The sequence below is a fragment of the Mastacembelus armatus genome, chromosome 17, assembly GCF_900324485.2.
Source record: "Mastacembelus armatus chromosome 17, fMasArm1.2, whole genome shotgun sequence".
In the NCBI taxonomy this organism is placed as follows: Eukaryota; Metazoa; Chordata; class Actinopteri; order Synbranchiformes; family Mastacembelidae; genus Mastacembelus; species Mastacembelus armatus.
Window position 1 is genome coordinate 9,583,221 of NC_046649.1, and position 15,861 is coordinate 9,599,081.

The window sequence follows — 15,861 nt, forward strand, 5'->3', positions numbered from 1 at the left end:
TTAACAGCATGTCTGACACCATGGCAGAGCTCACTTTCAACGTGGATCATGGTTATCTGGAAGGTCTGGTCCGAGGGATGAAGGCTGGGATTCTGACTCAGACTGATTATCACAACCTGGCTCAGTGTGACACACTTGAGGGTAAGACTATTGTTAAAACATGATTTTGGTGCTGCTTATAAGATTTACCAGAAATATATTATACATGTACACTTCAACTATACTCCCCTTTAAATTTTTGTGGATCCGTGTGGGTGTCAAGAAGATTTGCGATGAAGTGCTCACAGGGGTCACCTGTTTTCACGCAGATATCATATATCAAGTCTGAATTTTCTTTAAAGGACTCAGGCATTCCTTTCTGAGGGAGTAAAGATGAAATAAATAAAAAAGCTGAGGTGTTAGTTTTACACGTTTACACTCATACATGTCAGTAGGCCTACTGTATATGGCAAAAGGTTCTGGATAGCGACTTAAAGACAGTTTGACTTTGAAATTGTTTAATATGTTTGCGTATCTGTGTTAGTAGCCATCATCAGCTGACTTTAACACAGTCATCTGTGTATTTATGCTGTACTATGAGTCACCTCCTCCTAATTTGAAACAACAATAATGACATGAAATTGCTGTGGAATGACACAGATTTTAGAGCAGTTAATGTCTGTTGTGAACTGGACACAAACTGAGCAGGGAAGAGGAATCGAGTGTGCAGCGTATATGCAAAGTCTTTCCTCTCCTCTCCTCAGACATGAAGCTGCACCTACAGAGCACAGACTATGCTAAGCTGCTGTCTTCAGTCGAAGAGGATCTGACTGTGTCTCTGATGGACAGCAAGCTGACAGAGAACCTGGTGACTGAATTCAGCTGCCTGCGCTCCAATGCCCTACCTCCACTCTCCACCTTCCTTGACTACATAACGTAAGCTATGATATAAGGTTGTATCATTTGTTTTCATAAGCACATTATTAATTTATTTCCTGTTTTTCCCCAACAAAACACTGTGGTTTAGTCACATACTGATCCCCTGATTTACTGTCAGTCTATAACATTGAAAGTCTTTTTTCTCTATGTCCTTTTAGTTTTTTGCTTAGAAAATGGACTATTCATTAAAAAGCATTTTCAAAAGGAGCTGTGTGATTAATAAGAGGGATGTAATTGAAAACACCACACAGAAAAACAAAATTACCTCCATTCACTGTGTTTTCCACGTTGCTATAGTTACAGCTACATGATTGACAATGTCGTGATGCTGATCACTGGGGCCCTGAAGCAGAGAGACGTGGCAGAGCTTCTCCTGAGGTGTCACCCACTGGGAGCTTTTGACCAGATGGCAGCGGTGGGCATCGCCCGCACACCAACTGAACTCTATTCAGCCATCCTAGTGGACACGCCGCTAGGTGGATAATCAAATATTCAACTGATCTGTGTTTGATCACCAAAGATGATCAGTTTTAGTGTTTGGTATTAATACTCATTGCAAATCACTAGAAGAAGTGATTAATTATGAGGCTAGAGTGGAAAAAGAGTTTTAATGTGAGTCTCTAAAAGTCCATTTCTGCTTGGGAAGAAAAAATATTAGACATGAGGAAAATAAAACATTTTCATGTTAGTTGACTCACTAAGTCGATATTTTAACTTAATGTATTGTTTGCATTGTAGCTCAGTTTTTTCAGGATGCTGTATCCGAGTCTAACCTGGATGAAATGGAAGCTGAGATCCTAAGAAACAAAATGTATAAGGTAAGTACAGAGTGACATTAACAGCTACCATAACTTGTCATGCCTGTGTCAGAATATATGTGAGCGCTCATATGAATTGACATGTAAAAGGACTGAGCATTTTATTACTGTGTTAGATTTAACAACCCCAGAACACTGAAAATTTACAGTGATGTGCTGAAAACTTAAGCTGCCATTTTTGGTTCTGGTCAAATCTTTACCCAGTGTTACATCACCAGACACATATGTTTTTCATAACAGTTTGAATCTATTTTTAAAGGCATATTTAGAGTCTTTCCACGCCTTCTGCAAGAACATTGGTGGAGCCACAGAGGAAATAATGTGTCCTGTCCTGGAGGTACTGTGACAACTGCCACACTGGATTTGCTTGAGTTTTACGCTTTGTGTAACACTGTGAACGCTGTTTCTGTGTGTGTGTTGCAGTTTGAAGCAGACAGACGGGCCTTCATCATCACAGTGAATTCCTTCGGGACAGATCTTAGTGGTACAGACAGGAGTGCACTGTATCCGTCATGTGGCAAACTTTATCCTGAAGGGCTGCAGCTGCTGGCCAAGGCAGAGGACCACGAACAGGTCAAAGCTGTGGCTGAATATTACCCAGTGAGTCTGCTCTCATCCCTGAGTATACTGTGTTGTTACTGAAGTTAACTTGAGTCAGTCCTCTGGTTAATTTTAACCTAAATTTTTCTACAGAACTATAAAATCATTTTTGATGACCCAGTGCCGGGATCAGATTTTAAGTCGCTGGAGGACAGATTCTATGAACAGGAGGTACTACGCCTTTGTCTTTCAGTGAGAGTGTAGAGCTGATGTGGTCACTGTTTCTGCAAAGCGACAAACATGGCAAACGACAAAGTGTGAATTTGTCAATTATACATGAATCTGAGTGGTGTTATCTTTTCCCCAGGTGAAGCTGAACACACTGGCTTTCATGCAGCAGTTCCACTTCGGAGTTTTTTACTCCTACGTCAAACTGAAGGAGCAGGAGAATCGTAACATCGTGTGGATCGCTGAGTGTGTCACACAGAGACAGAAGTCCAAGATACACAACTACATACCCATCTTCTAGTTAACTGAGCAATAAAGAAAACTACAAACACATATTTAGTACATAGTATATAACAATGTATTATCTTTACCAAACTGTATAAAAATATTTGTTGTTATCTCTTTATGGTCCTTGTGTGGTTGTGAGGATTAGTTAGTTGCTGCACTGAAGTTAGTCACAGATACTGTCAGTGCCACAGAAAATACAAAAAAGCCCTTGTGATTATTAATAAACTACTTGTTAGCATATTCGCATTCACATTACTGGCACAATGTCTGTACGTCTAAACAAGTGAATTACAGTAATAGAATAATAACTATACAACACAGTACAACATTTAATAATAAAAATGAATATAATTAATGCAGCCCAACCAGTGGTATAAAAGTGTAGATGTGTTTGTTTAAGCAGCTGATGGAGATCACAAACCATCAGTCTTCCTTCATACTTTCACTGAAACAGAAAAGAAACACAATTTTAAAAAAACATACCTGTCTCTGCAGTGTTAAATTTAAAACATCTGCCACCATGACAATGTGTGGCAGATCAGACACAGCATGACTTTCAGAATAGTTTGACTTACGGCACTGCAGGGGAACCTCCAGTGGTATGTAGTTCTGCTGGCAGAGATGGATAAAAGCAGATGCTAATCTGCAAGGGCCTCTGGAGGAGCTCAGCTCACACACCGACAAGAACTGAGCAGGATCCACCTGATGACACAGACACACTGTTGTAAACAGTCAGACAGCATCGTGTACGGGAGTGACAAATGAACCTGATTTATTTTTAGCTGCCATTGGTCATTTGTCACATATCCAGGCCTGTTTTTCCTATGTTACATCCTTAAATTTATGGTCATGTCAGTTCAGCATTTTCTTTCCACCAAAGGTAAATAATAAGATACAGTAGCAGCTCCAGTATTAATTCTTTTTATTAATATTTGGCACAACTAGAAATTTGTACTTATTTTTTGCTTCCTCCTTCCTTTGAGTGAAGTTTCCAGGAAGACACGCTTTGGTCATGGTTATGTGCTGCCTTGGCAATGGAATCCATTAAAAGTTAAGAGAGATTGGGGAGGTCTATGCCTCGACAGCCTTATATCCACATATGATTGGGCTTTTCACACAGTGATAAACACCATGAATTATATAATATCCCTTAACTTAAGATAATGCAAGGTTAAACAAAATGTTCACTTATGTCAGCAGTGTTTTTTCTACTCACCACCCTGAAGCAGGAGCTTAGCGGAGAATCAGGAGAAGAGAACAGATGGTGGCAGCTCACGGGGCTTGTGGCTGTTTTAGAGAAGTGCTCTGTTGTAGCTGGCGGTCTAATACACTCTGGTTTCACCTGAGGGTGGACAAATGGTCAGACTGTGTAAAAGACCTAGATAATGTCAACAAAGCTACACCAAACATAGATGTGCAGACATGACAATTTAAGATTTGCTTCTTACTTGTCCTACCTGCCAACTATAGAAAAAAGTGTCCATGTTTTCAGCTTGAGATCTATCAGGCAGAGGGAAATCGTTCCCTGCTTCATTGTCATTGGTCCCTAACAGACCAGTGGACGCGCCTGAGCAGAGAAAAACATGTGTGTGTGCCAGTGTAGGACATGTGACTCTGTGTTCACAATTACTAGTACAACCATAGTTCTCCTACCGTGTAACCATCCATCAGTAGTCAAGCTGCACACCTCAACCAACAGGTCACATGACACCGACACTCCATTCTGATTGGACACTTGCACAACGTTTGGTCCTCTTCTGACAGCCACTCCACTGTCACTGTGAAATGTGTGTGTTACAGTGTTGTTGCAGTTTGTCTTCACCTGTGAGACAACACTTGTTGAAAAAAAATCTTTACTTTTTATTTCACGTTTGTCATAATAGTTTTCATTTAACAAACAGAAAATAAAAGCTTGTTAGTATTCTCTGCCCTCTACTCCCTTCATTCATGTTTTTGTTGTTACCTAAGCTCAGTTTTGTCATCTGACGTAAAACACACCTGTCCACTGTGCTGAATGTTGATGGTGCTGTTATTCATGTCTACCAGGAGGAAGGTGTGTGAGTCTGAACCGAGCAGCAGCGTGAATGAGGGGTCAGCGCTGACGTCTTGGGCGAGGAGCAGTGGGCGGGAGTCGGGCAGTTCATACAGGTGACCGTCAAACGTCACTACAAACTGATCTGCTACCAAAAGAGCTTGGTCTTTTAGAAAGAGCCAAAAATATAAAAAATTAGACAGATTTGAGGTCCTTTTAATTTATCATTTAGAAAAGACATGTCACAGATTAATGTTATTGCCTCTGCAATTTACTTAACCGAATGAATTAACCTTTTTTGCAGTTTCAAAATTTCCTAATAAAATCTAACTAATTAATAAATAATTTCATTAATTTCCTTCAAATGTGAGCTTTTCTTACGTGCAAATGGGCTGTCCATGAGCTTCCTCTTAAGGAAGTAAAATTCGGCTGTGGGTCTGATGGAGGCGAGGGTCTGGAGGGGCTTCAGGAGCCACTCCTCCAGAAGGATCTCCACCAGCCCGGCCTCAGCCACCTTTGCCCAGGGCACCGGCGGCAGCGGCACCGACACGGTCACTGAACATTCGCTGGGAAAACCATCAAATGTCTTACTGGAATAAATTTTTTACATTTGTTTTGCTCTGTGTCAACATTTGGTAAATTAACAGTAAAATTGGATTCAGGTCAGTTATAGCTCAGTATTACTTGTTAACTTTTCCACTTTAAGGACTGATTTGGTAACTTGCATCCATGGAAATGGCCTAAATTTTGTTTTCAGTTTCTTCAAAAGCCTTTTAGTTGACTATGATTAAGTTTCTTCTTAGAGTCCATTTCAAAGTCACTAAAATACTGTTTAAACAGCAGTTAAAGATGTTAAAAGACACAATTAATGATAACAGGTTATGATGAAACTAAATGTATGCCAGTTTTCACTTCTTTGACATCTTTTGCACTTAGTTCATGCTGGTGGGATCGGCCTATTGTAACATGACCTGATTAAGTGAGAGAAGGGACCTTCACATAGGTCTCAGACATCTGCAGTACCTGGGGGTGATTTTGTAGACAGAAGCCAGTCGTTTCCTGATTCCAGACAGAGCTGTGGCCAACCTGGTCTCCATCCAGTGGTAGGTATGTTGCCCTGCCTAACACACTCACAGAATCGTCATTAAATATACATTAATGAGAACATTTACAGGCACAAAGAGTATCCTGGTTTTCAGTCTTATCCTGGATCTGATCACCTTTGGGATATGATGAGAAACTACTATACTATACTAATTTACTAATAATGCTTTGATTCTAATATTGTAACATCCTAACAAGGTGACTCCTTCACATGCAAAAACCTGACACTTCTATCATCACATTTATGTTGCATGTATATGTGCTACCCACAAACATGGCAGACAATGATCAGAAACCTGGACAAAGTGCTTAAACATTGTCACAGTACCATGTTTCTAGCAGATCCTGGTTTTTATAAATCCAGGATTTCAGTTCATCTACAGTGAGTGAAACCAACATGCACAAAAAAAAAAGAAGTTATAACTGGGATACTGGTGTGCATATAAACACAATCAGTGGCACAGAAATATTAACTATAATCAAACTAAAAAAACAACAGTGTGCAGGCTCCTCACCACATCCAGGGCAACGCTGAGTGTGGCGACACCGGCCTGAGCCAGCGGCCTCAGCTGAGGGCTCCCCAGCAAAGCAGGAAGGACCTCCACCAGCCTGTCAGTCCACAGTGACACAGCCTGTTTCCACAGCACATCCAACCTCTGGCCCTTCACATCCTGGTACACACCTGCTAAAGTGGCCAGCGGTCCTTAAGATGAACAACAGAACAATGTCATGGTTTAGCTTGTGTTCTGACACACTTCAGACATCCAACAATAAACAGCAACAACGTTCATTTTTAATGTTGTTCTAAAGTTGCAGGAAACAAAATAAAGAGGAGTGTAGGAGTAGGAGGATTAAATTCTGTAATCATGCAAGAAATGAGAAATAATGACATGAGTGACAGAAGGGTTGTTTTGCATGTTTAAGATAATGAAGGACAGGGAGAGAGGATTCCTGGGTATTTCTGCCTGTGAGGAATGACAGGGACTGCCGTAACTCAAAAAAAGCATATCTGCATCAACAGCAACTTGATTTACTGCTGTGTATACATGTATATGCAGCCAATAATGTGATGTAGCTTCTGTACTTGTTGACCTGTCTGTACATTAAAAAGGCAAAATTACCATATTTCATAACTGAAAATGGTGATGTTGACCAATTATAACAGCAGGAACTGCCTTTTTATCGCTCTCCTTAGTATTCTTTCAACAACACAAGAATGTGCCCCCCATCAAGCCGACACGCCTGGTGAGCATCATCTCACTGCACTCACTCCTCAGTTCCTGTAGTCCCAGCTGTGAGGCGTGCTGCACCACACTCAGAAAGCGAGGCAGGCTGCCGGTCAAGGTGCGGCGAAGCTGGCTGTTGTGCCACAGAGCCAGGCAACCTTTGTCTCTCTGCCCCAGCAGAGCCTCGGCATGCTGGGAAACACGTAGAGCTGCAGCACTCAGCTCCTGGAGTAACTCGCTGTCACTGGACTGAAGAGAAAGTGGAAGGAAGAAACAGTCACAGTGTTAAAAACAGCACGTTCCATTGAAAGATCTCAAATTAACTGCATGAATTTATGTTGTGGTTACCTGTCGTCTGAACTCAGTGAGGAGATGCTGTAATGTCTTGATTCTCTCCAACAGCTTAGTTTGGATTTTGGAGGTCAGATAGTAAATCTGTGTCTGTGAAAATAACAACAAACAACATTTAAAAGTGTCATACTGTACTGCAACTAAAATGTTGCTATTTTTTAATCTTGGTGATACCTCCACTGCAGTTAGACTCTCTGAACAGCCATGTGCTCTCAGCATCAGTCTCTGTTTGGCTGTACCCACAGAGACACTGCCCAGACTTTCAGATTTACTGCTGCTGCCTCTTTTCTGCACATCTAGCATAAAACTGTGATTTGTTCCCACACATGCCACTACAGTCAGGGCTTCATGAAGGCCTGGACCTGGACATGAAAAAATGTGAATACTTTATAATTACATTTTTTCATATTACATTTCAACAAATATTGCAAAGATAACTCTGTATGTACCGTTAATATAACCTGCTGTGGTCTCAAGACAGTGTCTATCTACTATTCCACTAAGCCAGATCTCCTCCCTGTGGTCCAGTCTGGCTTGCACCTCGAGGCCAGACCCGTGGGGCCAAGACAGGGCACTACCCCCCAGCAGCACACTCCAGTTACCCATCCTAGACTGTGAACACACATATTTATAGTTTCTGAAAAAAAAGGACTTTTTTGCAGTGGGGGTAGGGATATGTGAAGAGTATTTCTTTCCTGGGACCAGTAGCTTCTTTAACAAACAAAATATAAAGTTTCTCTTTTTTACTCAGACATGCCTGAGGGTTTTTCTAGTTGTTTACCTCAGAGAACAGAGATATGTTGGTGCGCTGACCAGCAGAGGAATTGGTGAGGGCCAGGGTGAGGCTGCACTCGTATGGCCGCCCAGTCACCGACAGATGAGATTGCGTGTAAAACAGCTCCTCTCCTGAGTTCACTCTGTGTGATCCTGACCATGACAGAGCCTGAAACGCGAAGACACAATCCTGTTCTTCTAAATCATCAGCAATTTGAATAACAAGATCATTCCGGGCTACAAGAAGAAAAAAATACAGCGTAAAATGTGTGTTACATACAATTAAAATATACTTGAGGATTAATAACAAATAATCAAATAGTAGGTTCAGAGATTATGTACATTTCTAACAGTACAAACACAGACACTACATACAAACCGTTATTTATATGAGCACAGCAGCTCCTCTCTACACATCACCACAATGTCTTCAAATGTGGGGGTAAAGGAGCAAACATTATCAACCACTGCATTAGCAATAAAACAGTAAGAGATGACAATAATAAAAAGAAGAAGAAATAAAAGATGGACAGCTGTGCGAACTCACGGGCCGTGGAGGGCAGAGGCCCAGAAGCACTGTGTGCTCCAGATGGTCCCTCAGGTTGGTCTGTACCTTGGCCAGCAGGCTGTGTGAAGGACAGGGTGCAGGAGACACTTTGTCAAACCCAACATTAACCTGAAGGCTGTGCACTCCCTGAGGACCCTTCTACAAACACACAGACAGACAACGATTTTTTTTTTTTTTTCAAAACAACCATCTGCTATTACATAAAGAAAGAATATGTTTTAGAAATGCAATATTTTTTTCATCCAACAGGGAGCAGAATACCTGGTACTTCATGCTTTGCTTGACACTCTTCATGCCCCATCTTAGCTCTGCATTTTGTGAATATGAGTTGCCCTCCTGACTTACTGACACACAGCCTTTAAGAAGAGACACTACCATCTACACAGACAGGGGTGGGGAGGAGGTGAACTGGACAGGACACAAACACAGAGATAAACAACTATAAGGTGTGTGCAGAGGATCCACCAACCTGTTGTGTTGAGATCACCCCACATGCCTGCCCCCTGCTGGAGCTGTTCTGCCACTGTCTGTTCAGAGTGAGGGAGACGTTGACAGGGAGTGTGCTGTCCCATGACAGACTGATCTGTATAAACAATTAAAAAATAAAAAAAGACAGTAAAAACAGTAAAACACAAAGCAAACCCCATGAAGATATATGAATAAGATGTTAGTCAATTTTTCACTTTTTGCACTTAAATTGCACATTACAGTATTAAAAAAAGTTAAATAAAAAGTCAACTATAAGAAGCTGGGAGCATTAGAGTTAAAATGGTGATGAACAATATGGTGTTCATATCATGTTTTGGGAACATGATTTTAGCTTAGACAAATGTGTAGTGACTGACTGATGGCTGAAATGAAATGAAATGGCTACAGTGGACAGTGGACAGTGGACAGTGGACAGCCCTTATGGGGGCAGTCATGGCCTAATGGATAGAGTCAGACTTGTAACCCGAAAGTTGCAGGTTCGAGTCTAAGGAATGGCAGGAATTGTCGGTGGGGCGAAAGAGTGAATAGCCTCCACCTTCAATACCACAACTGAGATGAAACCCTTGAGCAAGGCACTGAACCCCCAACCGCTCTCCGGGCGCCGCAGCATTGGTTGCCCTCTGCTCTGGGTGTGTGTTCACTGCTGTGTGTGTGCACTTTGGGTGGGTTAAATGCAGAGCACAAATTCCGAGTATGGGTCACCATACTTGGCCACAAAGTCCCTTTCATTTTCACTAATGTACCTGGTGGCTGCTGCGTTGTTGTCTCTGTGAGGCGTGTGACAAAGTATGAAGGGACATCTGGCGGAGTGTGGTGGAGAACGGCTGTTTCAGCTCCAGCTTGGTCTCATTCATCTCCTCTGACCGACTCCATGAGCTGAGAGCTTTGACCTTCAGGTAAACACACCACAGTCTGTGACTACAAAAGGCTTTTTTAGACAGAGCAAGGTTCAGAGCCTTTTTTTAAAAGGCTAGATGTGCCACTATTAAACATCCTTCATGTCAAAAAGTGTTTTACATAATTGAATATGACAGAAAAAGGTGAAACCAATCTGGTTTAAATGGAGCCCTTCATTTTTTCTTGTTGTAATTTGTACAGACTGACCTGCTCCGGTCGTCCATGTCTCATCCAGCCCAATAAAACGCCGTCTTGTCGGCCATATAAGGAACGCTGCAATGTCACCTGCAAACTGGTCCAGCGAGGAATGCAGTTGATCTCAACTAAAGTCATGGGCACCAAAAACAGCAGAAAGTTACCAGACTTCACAATCAAGAACAGTTTTCTTATTAATAGCTGCATATTTCACTGCTCTGCTCTCGGCATCCTGTCACCACCAAAATATGTGATGGAAATAAACAAACACTGTCCCAACACTGCAGTGCTTTTACCCATCAGGGTCTGGTTTCCCATCTCCAGCATTTCAGGGGCAGAGTAGAGGCCAGACACACTGATCTCCTGATTCCCCCACACGGCCCCATGTTGGACTTGGTAGCTCCAGTTTCTGGCTTCGTACACTGTCCTCACTGCAACAGCTCTGGGGATTGGCTTCAGCTGGAAAATAAAACCAGTCAATTGGTTCATCTTTGTATAAGATTCACTGTGGAAAAAAAGTTTATTTTGACAAATATGTCAAATCTTAAAGTATATAGAAAATACATACAATACTAGAGTGTTAACAGTATTTCCTTTTAAGGTCAAAAAATAAAGTGTGCGCAGTGGTGATTTTTTTTAGACACTGAGCACATTCAGTGAAAGCACAGTGCACATGTGGCACACAGTGTTTTTATGCAGGACGCAGGTGGTGCTGCCACATCCCAGATGGATAACAGTCGATTATGAAGAATACACCAGCTGGAGATGATATTTTTACTCAGATCTATTTGTTTCTACAGCACTATGCAAGGGCACATGTGATAATACAATACAGCACTCAGTAAGTTGTCAAAACAACAAGAAAGAACATGCATGTCACTTCCGTAGAAACAACCATGTGCCTGTACATAAATAAGAGTTGAGAATAAGCTCAGAATACCTGTGGGTAGGAGTGTTTGAGCTCTACAGCCTGCCTGTATCCACTCTCGATGGCTGCCAGTTCCCCCAGTGCCCACAGCCTCTTCCTGCCCGAAAACACCTCCAACAAACTGGATATGCTGGACTGAGACTGGTTCAGCTGGAGAGAGGGAGGAGAGATGGCGACACGTGTTATGACATGCCAGGATAACAAACTCCAAATCTGCCTGTTTGCAGAACACGATGCCGTATTCTCATACACACAGATTTAATTTAAAGAAGTGCCTTTGAGAATAAGGATCCACCTGAGACCGAACATTTAGCTGAGAGGGCAAGTAGATCAGCATCTCAGGAATATTCTGGACCACCTTCACCATCAGGTCCTTGCTGGAAAAAAGGAGGATCCATCACTGACAGTATATGTTTGATTGTCAGAACATGTGGTTTGGTATTTATTATTAGTTTCATGCTCACAATTTACAATTGTCAGCGTTTGTTATGGAAACAGTGAAGCGGTGACTGTGTGTCTGTGTGTGTGTGTGCTTACAGTACCTGTGAGGCAGATGGTGACCTTGGATGATGAGAGCGAGTGAGGAGCTGAGTTCAGGGTTCACAGCCATGGAGCACCTCAGCTGGGAGCCTGTAAATCTTCCCCAGGCCTCAACCTACATTTACAGTCATAGAACCACTGAGCACAGGAAAACCAAGCACACGCTGAGAGACCAAGCATTATCTATTCTGCCTGAATTTATGCTAAACTGAGCCTGAACTGTTGACAGAGATACAGTGCATGCTGTCCTTACCTGTAGGGCAGGGCTAGTTTGTCCCTGTACAGTGTGTTTTAATGTGACTCTGGCATCCCTGGCCCCTGCATGTGCTCCCCAACCTCCTACGTCACCCACCACTCTGACCCTCCAGTCTCTGCAGTGAACGTCTGCTGAGGCACTCCACAGGGGACCTGCAGAGAAGCCGTAATACCTGAGTCAGCTTTTACCAGCAATTAATGTGTTGCAAGGACAACGGTGTCTGCATTTTATACAAGAAAAAAATGCTTTTAAAACAATGAACCAAAGTCCAATAATGACACCTGCTGGTCAACCCTCCATACTGCATTTGTACTGTAGCATTTAAGGCAGGGCCTCATGATCACTGTGTAATATTACATGCTGTTTTTAACTGCTCTTTTCAGTTGTAATGGTAATAACTGGTAATAAAAGGTTTTAAGTAACAAAATGAATAGCAATAAACATGTTTGGTAAAGAATTAATCTTACCTGAATCACAATCTCTCTGGTTTTCTCAAAAGGTAAATGTTGGCATCTGCAAATGTCTCTAAACCTCTAAGTGTAGGAAGGATCCTGACCAGAGCCTTTTTAGCCAGTTAGGAATTGCTGTAATAATCTAATTGTCTCAGTCTCTTTATCTTCAAAAGAAGGACCTGTGGTGATATGCAGGCCACCTGTACCTCAGGGAACAACGTTAAAACTAGCTTGTTGAGACACCAAATATGAAATCGAGCTGACCTTTATACTGAGCAGTCAGTGCAGCGTCCAGACTCTGCTGTGTCCCTGTGTGATTGGAAACGGGAGAGTAGGAGAGCTGCACAGCAAGACGTCCAACAGCCACACTGACATTCAGGCCAGAGCTGAGCAACTTGTGTCCATCCACAGTGAGCTGAGCCCTGGACTGAAACTCAGAAAACACACCCTGGATGGAACATAGACCCTTCGAGAACAAAAATCACAAGAGAGGTCTTATAAATACCATAGATGTATTTTGAAACATTGCCAAAAGTCAATACAACAATATGATAAGGAAAAAGAAAATATCTGTATGTGACATTACCTCGACATTAAGTGGCAGTCCTCTGTCCTGTAGCCATGACCAGCTGTGCCACATGCTGCCTCGTATCTCTTTGGTCGTAGGGAAACGTTTCATCTTTAGCCTCAGTCCTGCCTGTTGACTTCCAATTTGGGACAGTAGGGTCAGTGACTTTCCTGCAGCCAAACCAAGCTCTACCTGAACACACAGTCAATGTGACATAAACTATCTGCCTCTGAATGAAATGAACAGTCAATGAGTAATCACTTCTGTATAACCGACTGGTTGAACCTGGATGGTGTTGTTCGCAGGGACTCCCAGTTTCCTCAGGTAGTTCACTGTATGTCTGAAATTACTCTTCACTTTCATTGTTTCAGTTGACTTTGCCATGGTCAGCTCTTTACTTAGCTGTAAAACATTAGAAAATCAACTGCAGTAGCTGTAGGCTGTTAGGCAGTAATCAAAAGATTTCAAAAATCAAAAAGAAATCAAATCAGATTTCTTCTTAATGCTTCTGTCATGTTTTTTCTCTCAGGTAATAAATACGTATTTATTACCATGGTCCTGAACTTTGGGCTTCCGTGATTTGCATTTTACCAAACATCCCTTGAAAAACTACACTTACCATTTGATTTCCTGCACTGCTGTTAAATATGTAAAAGTACGAGCCATTGCTGTGACTCCCACAATGCATTGTTAATGCTGCATTTGCAGGGAGACCTAGCCTCTTCAGCATGGGCAGAGAGTGGTTTAGATTTAGCTGATTTAGAAGTGATGCTTCATTTTTGTCCTGTAACAATAAGAACAGTGAACAATTAAGGATGAAATAAGGTTAGTACTTATATCACATGTAATACAACAAAAGGTGAAATCTACAATTAATTGAAAAGTAACAAATGGAAATGACTGTGGTGTTTTCGTGTGTTTCCACACCTTAGTTTTCTTGAGAGCCAATAAAGCATGTAACTCTGTATCATCTATCGCCATGGAGACCTGAGATTCAGCAAAGGTTGGGGAGACGACTGCTGACCCAGAAACCTGCAGCCTGTCAGGACTACCCCACCGCTGCAAACAGGATCAGAAAGCAAACTTATCACACATTTGATTGGCAGTCAGTGATTCTGTGTAATAATTAATGTGGTAATGTAGTATTTATATATAGGGTATGATCGCTTTACCTGAATCACAGAGCAGTTGCTGTGATACACCAGTGACCCCTGCAGGCCAGGCTGCAACATCACAGCTCCAGTGGCTCTGACTGCACATTCGTCCATCTGAACTAGGGCTTCAGCATTGTATTGCTGTCCTGTCCTGCTGGTCACTCTCACTCTGCTGTGTTCAGGTAAACCTCTGAAATCAGGGATGTTGTGACTGAACTCACTCTCTACACTTGCATCTGGCCAGGCCTTTGCACTGAGCCTCACAAAACCCCTTTTTCTCTCCAGATTAGTGTCCATCACAGCCGTCCAGACACCAGCAGGGTCCTGCCCCACTGACCCGTTGAAATGGGCCTGGAACAGATAAGAATACTATTGTCTTTTCGATTTACAAATAGTATTATTTATTGATATAATAAAGATCAGAAACATTTTTACACAGGTTATTGGGATACTTTAAACTGGGATGACGTTTAACGTTAAATAAAAATGTATGTGCATATATACAGTATATAATGCATATTTTACTGTAACACAAAAAAGATAAAGTGTGAGGTTATGATTTATGTATGGTTTTGAAAAATGTAGGACTGATTTATTCATGTGTGTAATGTTGCTTTGTGAGTAATGGGGGTTTGTTAGAGTCTGGTGTTTGAGTTCATTACAGTTCAAAGTCAGCTTTGAATTTCAGTTCAATTAGCTCTTCATTTTGCTTGTTTTGCTTTTTCTTTTGCATGTGGTGCCTAATAATTTGCTGTGTGTATGTATATATTTATGTCTTTATGTGTGCAGAATAATTTTTAAAAAGAAATATTGCATGTACATTGTTTACAGCTACCAATTATCAGAGATGCTTTATCTCGTCATCAAAATAGTGTTTTGAGATTTCAGATTTAAAAACGGTTCTACCTGTAGGCATGGATCTGTTGTAGTGCAGGTCAGCATTAATAATCTGTGTTTTGATTGAGTGACTGGTTTGTTGATTAAATGTATTATCTTTTAACTTAACTCAAACTACATCCAAGTTTTAGCAATCATGCACAAAGCTCTACCTGTAACATCGGACACTTGGACTCCAGAGCCCAGAGCCACTGTGTCCTGCCTGTGGCTTCTGTGACTCTGTTGGCCCTAATGTGACATGTCCCAACCTTGATGAACAGACTGTGAGTCTGCTCACGGCCTCCAGGAGCTACAGCCTCTATGCTGATGGTCTGCGGCAGACCTCCACTCCTTAGCCCAGAGAAGGAGTGAGTGAGGGTCCCAGAGAGGCGCTGAGGCCTACAGGACTGACTCAGCTCCAGGGAGAGGTCTTGGTTGTCTGCCCTCAGAGAGGAGATTAACCTCAGCTCGCAGGGGGAGACTGACAGGAGACCCTGAAGAGTCAAGAACACCGGGAGGACTGTTTCCTATGTCACAAACATACATGGAGATGGTTCATTAGTTTTGACAGTGTTGTAATAAATAGTTAATCATAATATTTTTAATCTGCAGCATTTGGGCAGAAAGCATCTAGCAGCTGCACTATCTATAGTATTGTT

General features: G+C 41.9%; 2 protein-coding genes across 2 annotated transcripts in view; one reads left to right on the forward strand and one right to left on the reverse strand.

The window, feature by feature from the left end:
* On the forward strand, nucleotides 1-2,824 carry atp6v0d1 (ATPase H+ transporting V0 subunit d1). The gene is made up of 8 exons (XM_026314516.2): nucleotides 1-141; nucleotides 744-915; nucleotides 1,216-1,394; nucleotides 1,657-1,736; nucleotides 1,996-2,073; nucleotides 2,160-2,336; nucleotides 2,430-2,507; nucleotides 2,644-2,824. The coding sequence occupies exons 1-8, from the start codon at nucleotides 9-11 to the stop codon at nucleotides 2,803-2,805; spliced, it is 1,059 nt and encodes a 352-aa protein (XP_026170301.1). The 5' UTR covers nucleotides 1-8; the 3' UTR covers nucleotides 2,806-2,824.
* The window catches only part of LOC113134139 (uncharacterized), a 27,571-nt gene continuing 14,015 nt past the window's right edge, over nucleotides 2,306-15,861 (reverse strand). The window contains exons 37-67 of the mRNA XM_026313376.2: nucleotides 15,376-15,729; nucleotides 14,345-14,677; nucleotides 14,100-14,231; nucleotides 13,792-13,956; nucleotides 13,458-13,574; nucleotides 13,191-13,364; nucleotides 12,869-13,070; nucleotides 12,150-12,304; nucleotides 11,899-12,011; nucleotides 11,652-11,733; nucleotides 11,369-11,506; nucleotides 10,725-10,887; nucleotides 10,441-10,556; nucleotides 10,080-10,226; nucleotides 9,317-9,430; nucleotides 9,109-9,225; nucleotides 8,827-8,985; nucleotides 8,287-8,448; nucleotides 7,955-8,117; nucleotides 7,680-7,867; nucleotides 7,503-7,595; nucleotides 7,199-7,403; nucleotides 6,444-6,631; nucleotides 5,848-5,945; nucleotides 5,206-5,390; nucleotides 4,791-4,990; nucleotides 4,446-4,614; nucleotides 4,250-4,359; nucleotides 4,009-4,134; nucleotides 3,368-3,494; nucleotides 2,306-3,237 (exon numbers count right to left, since the gene is read on the reverse strand). Of these exons, the coding sequence (XP_026169161.1) occupies nucleotides 3,227-3,237; nucleotides 3,368-3,494; nucleotides 4,009-4,134; nucleotides 4,250-4,359; nucleotides 4,446-4,614; nucleotides 4,791-4,990; nucleotides 5,206-5,390; nucleotides 5,848-5,945; nucleotides 6,444-6,631; nucleotides 7,199-7,403; nucleotides 7,503-7,595; nucleotides 7,680-7,867; nucleotides 7,955-8,117; nucleotides 8,287-8,448; nucleotides 8,827-8,985; nucleotides 9,109-9,225; nucleotides 9,317-9,430; nucleotides 10,080-10,226; nucleotides 10,441-10,556; nucleotides 10,725-10,887; nucleotides 11,369-11,506; nucleotides 11,652-11,733; nucleotides 11,899-12,011; nucleotides 12,150-12,304; nucleotides 12,869-13,070; nucleotides 13,191-13,364; nucleotides 13,458-13,574; nucleotides 13,792-13,956; nucleotides 14,100-14,231; nucleotides 14,345-14,677; nucleotides 15,376-15,729 (4,806 nt within the window). The 3' untranslated portion in view covers nucleotides 2,306-3,226. The remainder of the gene's footprint in view (nucleotides 3,238-3,367; nucleotides 3,495-4,008; nucleotides 4,135-4,249; nucleotides 4,360-4,445; nucleotides 4,615-4,790; nucleotides 4,991-5,205; nucleotides 5,391-5,847; nucleotides 5,946-6,443; nucleotides 6,632-7,198; nucleotides 7,404-7,502; nucleotides 7,596-7,679; nucleotides 7,868-7,954; nucleotides 8,118-8,286; nucleotides 8,449-8,826; nucleotides 8,986-9,108; nucleotides 9,226-9,316; nucleotides 9,431-10,079; nucleotides 10,227-10,440; nucleotides 10,557-10,724; nucleotides 10,888-11,368; nucleotides 11,507-11,651; nucleotides 11,734-11,898; nucleotides 12,012-12,149; nucleotides 12,305-12,868; nucleotides 13,071-13,190; nucleotides 13,365-13,457; nucleotides 13,575-13,791; nucleotides 13,957-14,099; nucleotides 14,232-14,344; nucleotides 14,678-15,375; nucleotides 15,730-15,861) is intronic.